At 51.1% G+C, this 3,157-nt stretch overlaps 1 protein-coding gene across 1 annotated transcript in view; it reads left to right on the top strand.

The window, feature by feature from the left end:
• Window positions 1-1,126: 1,126 nt before the first annotated feature.
• Sart1 (SART1, U4/U6.U5 tri-snRNP-associated protein 1) overlaps window positions 1,127-3,157 on the top strand; it is an 11,058-nt gene continuing 9,027 nt past the window's right edge. Inside the window, exon 1 of the mRNA XM_023710647.1 lies at window positions 1,127-1,528. Coding sequence (XP_023566415.1) covers window positions 1,216-1,528 — 313 coding nt within the window. The 5' untranslated portion in view covers window positions 1,127-1,215. The remainder of the gene's footprint in view (window positions 1,529-3,157) is intronic.

Genomic DNA, 3,157 nt, shown 5'->3' with positions numbered 1-3,157 from the left:
CCCCCCCCCCCCTTTTTTTTTGAGACAAGCTCTTGCTATATAATTCACGTTGGCCTCAAACTCAATATATAGTCCAGGCTGGCCTGAAACTCACAGCAATCCCCCTGCCTCCGCCTCCAAGTGCTGAGATTACAGGGTGTGCCACGCCTGGGCCTGAGTGGGGCATTTTGAAAAATGACAACTGAGACTTCTCTGTGGTCTCCAACATATATGCCAGAATCTAGAAACTCAAAAGCGAACATGACAGACTGGTCCCTACCTTTGAGGATTCCAAGTCCTGTGGAGTAAGGGGACTATGAAGGGGTGCACACAACACATCTTGAGATGTGCATCAAGGGGAGCCCACAGATGAGCAGCTGTTTGTTAGGGATGTCAAGCTTTGAACTAGATTTGTTAATTTTAAGTTAAATCCCTTCTGTGTGTGTAAAAGAGAGAGAGAGCCAGAGAGAGAGAGGGAGAGAGGGAGAGAGAGAGAGAGAGAGAGAGAGAGAGAGAGAGAGAGAGAGAATGTGGCCCCTAGCTGAGAGAGGAGAAAAAAAAAGTGCACACATACGGATGTGTCGAATTTTGTGCTCAATTTTACAGATTCACAGGCACACAGCAGCTCATCTGGACTTCCTTAGCAGTTTACAAGTTACACAAACCCTATTCAGGGAATGTGAGAGGGCAGCGTGCATACAGTATTATGGGAGCAGATTCGAGGCTGGGCTGTGCAACTATGGGGGTTAGGGAGGGTCTCAAAGTATTGGAAAACATGCCCCTTCATTTGACACCCGAGAGAGCCACGACCTCAGGAGGCCCACCGGAAGGCCACTCTTTGGAAAGTGGGGAGCTATCCCCAAAAGAACAGGAGGCGTTAAGCACCTCCCTCCCATGTGTTGGAGGTGCTCTCAGTTCCTAGGATGCTGACTTAGAAGTACTTTAGGTCTTGACACCTTTGGAATTCGTGATTCGCATCTACTCCCACACGTGAAAAGTCCAACTGCGCGAAAGCCAGGGACTCTAACGACTTCCACCCGGCCGGAAACGACTGCACTTGCGCAGTTGGGCTCCAATCCCGGTTTTCCCATGAGCCCTTGGGGCAGGCACTAACCAAGGAAGAGACCGCCCTTGGCTTCCGGCAACAGGCTCGCGGGGGGCCGTGTGACCCGGAAGTGTTCCCATTTTGCGTCGTCGGGGCTCCGCGGCGGCCGGGCTCCAGGCGTACGTACCACAATGGGGTCCTCAAAGAAGCACCGCGGAGAAAAAGAGGCAGCCGGAACTACTGCTGCGGCCAGCACCGGGAGCTCCGCTGAGCAGGCGCCGCGGCATCGGGAGCACAAAAAACACAAGCATCGGAGTGGCGGCGGCGGGGGCAGCGGCGGTGAACGACGGAAGCGGAGCCGGGAACGGGGGAGCGAACGCGGGAGTGGGCGGCGAGGGGCAGAAGCCGAAGCCCGTAGCGGCGCGCACGGGCGAGAACGCAGCCAGGCCGAGCCCTCCGAGCGGCGAGTGAAGCGGGAAAAACGCGATGATGGCTACGAGGCCGGTAAGGGGCCGGGTCTGTGCAGGGGTGGCGCGGGGCGGTGGTCGGGGTGCTCGGCCCCGAGTGTGCAGAGGCAGGTCCCCTGGGCTCTCCAGCCACAGGTTCCTCCAACGCTTAAAGGCTCTTCCCTTGATTGTTTTGGGTTAAACATTGGCATCACACAGGCCCTCAGTAAATATTGGGTAAGTGAAGAGGTGTCAGTCAGTGTGTGCAGAGGCGAGAGAACTCCTGGCACGGTGGTGCAGAGCAATAATTCCAGCCCTCCGGGAGATCGAGGCAGGAAGATTGCAAATTTTTGATCAGCCTGGGCTACTTAGTATCTTAGCGAGAATGTGTCTCAGAAGGTGGGGAGGCTCTGAAGGTGTCAGTGTGTGGAAAGCTCTATCCCCAGTGCCAGAAAAACAAATTAAGAGAAAACTAGTTATTGGGCAAGTCGCGTACTACTTACTTGAGATAGTAAGGTAGGCTGGGGGCTGAACCCAAGGACCCTATACTGTATTGTAGGCCCTGTTGAATTTGGACATTGTTTCACGGTGGTAGGGAGTTACAGATTTGAGTTGGGGAGTGAGTTGATCAGATTGATATTTTGTAAAAAAAAAAAAAAAGTTACTGCATTTAATAGTCAAAGGTACTGCATTTAATAGTCAAAGGTAAGACTGGAGGTAGTCAAATGGCTGTAAAGCAATCAGGTGAGGGTTGATGGTGGCCTGCACTAAGGCAGCATCATAGGCTGGAGAGAAGTGGGCAGCCTGAAGACGTGTTGTGGAGGAGGACTGAACAAAATTTAGCGTTTGGATAGGAAATGGAGAAAAAAAATTACATTTTGGGGTGAGCAGTTAGATGAATGGTGGTGACATCTGTTGAAATTGAGGATTTTGGAAGAGAAGAGTTGAAGCAGGAGAAAGATAATGCATTAAGTTTTGGAGAGTATTGAGGTGGTTGTGTGTGGAGAAATTCGGGATTGGGGCTGGATAGAGTGATTTTTGGATTTGTAAGTATTTAGATGACCAAGGAAGCTTTCTGAGTGTGGAGTGAGAAGTCAGGGTAAGAGATACAACCTGAGAGATGCCAGTAGTTTAGTAGTGGCAGATGAAGATGCTACAAAAAAGGAGGTTGAGTAGCCAGAAAGGAAAAGTGGAAGCTCATGGTCATGGGGTCTGTGGGTAGAGAATATTGATAGGGGGGTGACATCAGGAGACATCAAAGAGACCAGAACTGAAAAGATAGGGCTGGCCAAATAGCTCAGCAGACTAAAGCGCCTGCCTAAGGGACCAGGCTCGATCCCTGGTGGCCATATGGGTGGCATGCGCCTGTAATCCCAGCTCTTGGGGAGGCTGAAAACAGGAGGATCAGTATGAGTCGATCTGTGGAGTGAGACCCTGTAGACCCTGTACTAAATACATTTAAAAAAAGAAAGAAAGAAAGAAAGAAAGAAAGAAAAATCCATAGGATTTAGAGCTAAAGAGGTAAGTGACCGGGCTGGTGAGATGGCTCAGTGGTCTAAAACACCTACTTAGAACAAGCTTAGCAAAGCACAGGGACCACAGTTCAATCCCCCAGCACCACATGCCAGCCAGCCCCGCCCCCTGGTGGGCTGAGCTGGCCACACACACACAAATAAATAAATAAAAT

This window comes from Octodon degus, unplaced genomic scaffold, assembly GCF_000260255.1.
Source record: "Octodon degus isolate 3935 unplaced genomic scaffold, OctDeg1.0 scaffold00018, whole genome shotgun sequence".
Classification (NCBI taxonomy): domain Eukaryota; kingdom Metazoa; phylum Chordata; class Mammalia; order Rodentia; family Octodontidae; genus Octodon; species Octodon degus.
The sequence above is the reverse complement of the archived record's forward strand: the minus strand, read 5'-3'. Positions and strand labels throughout refer to the sequence as shown.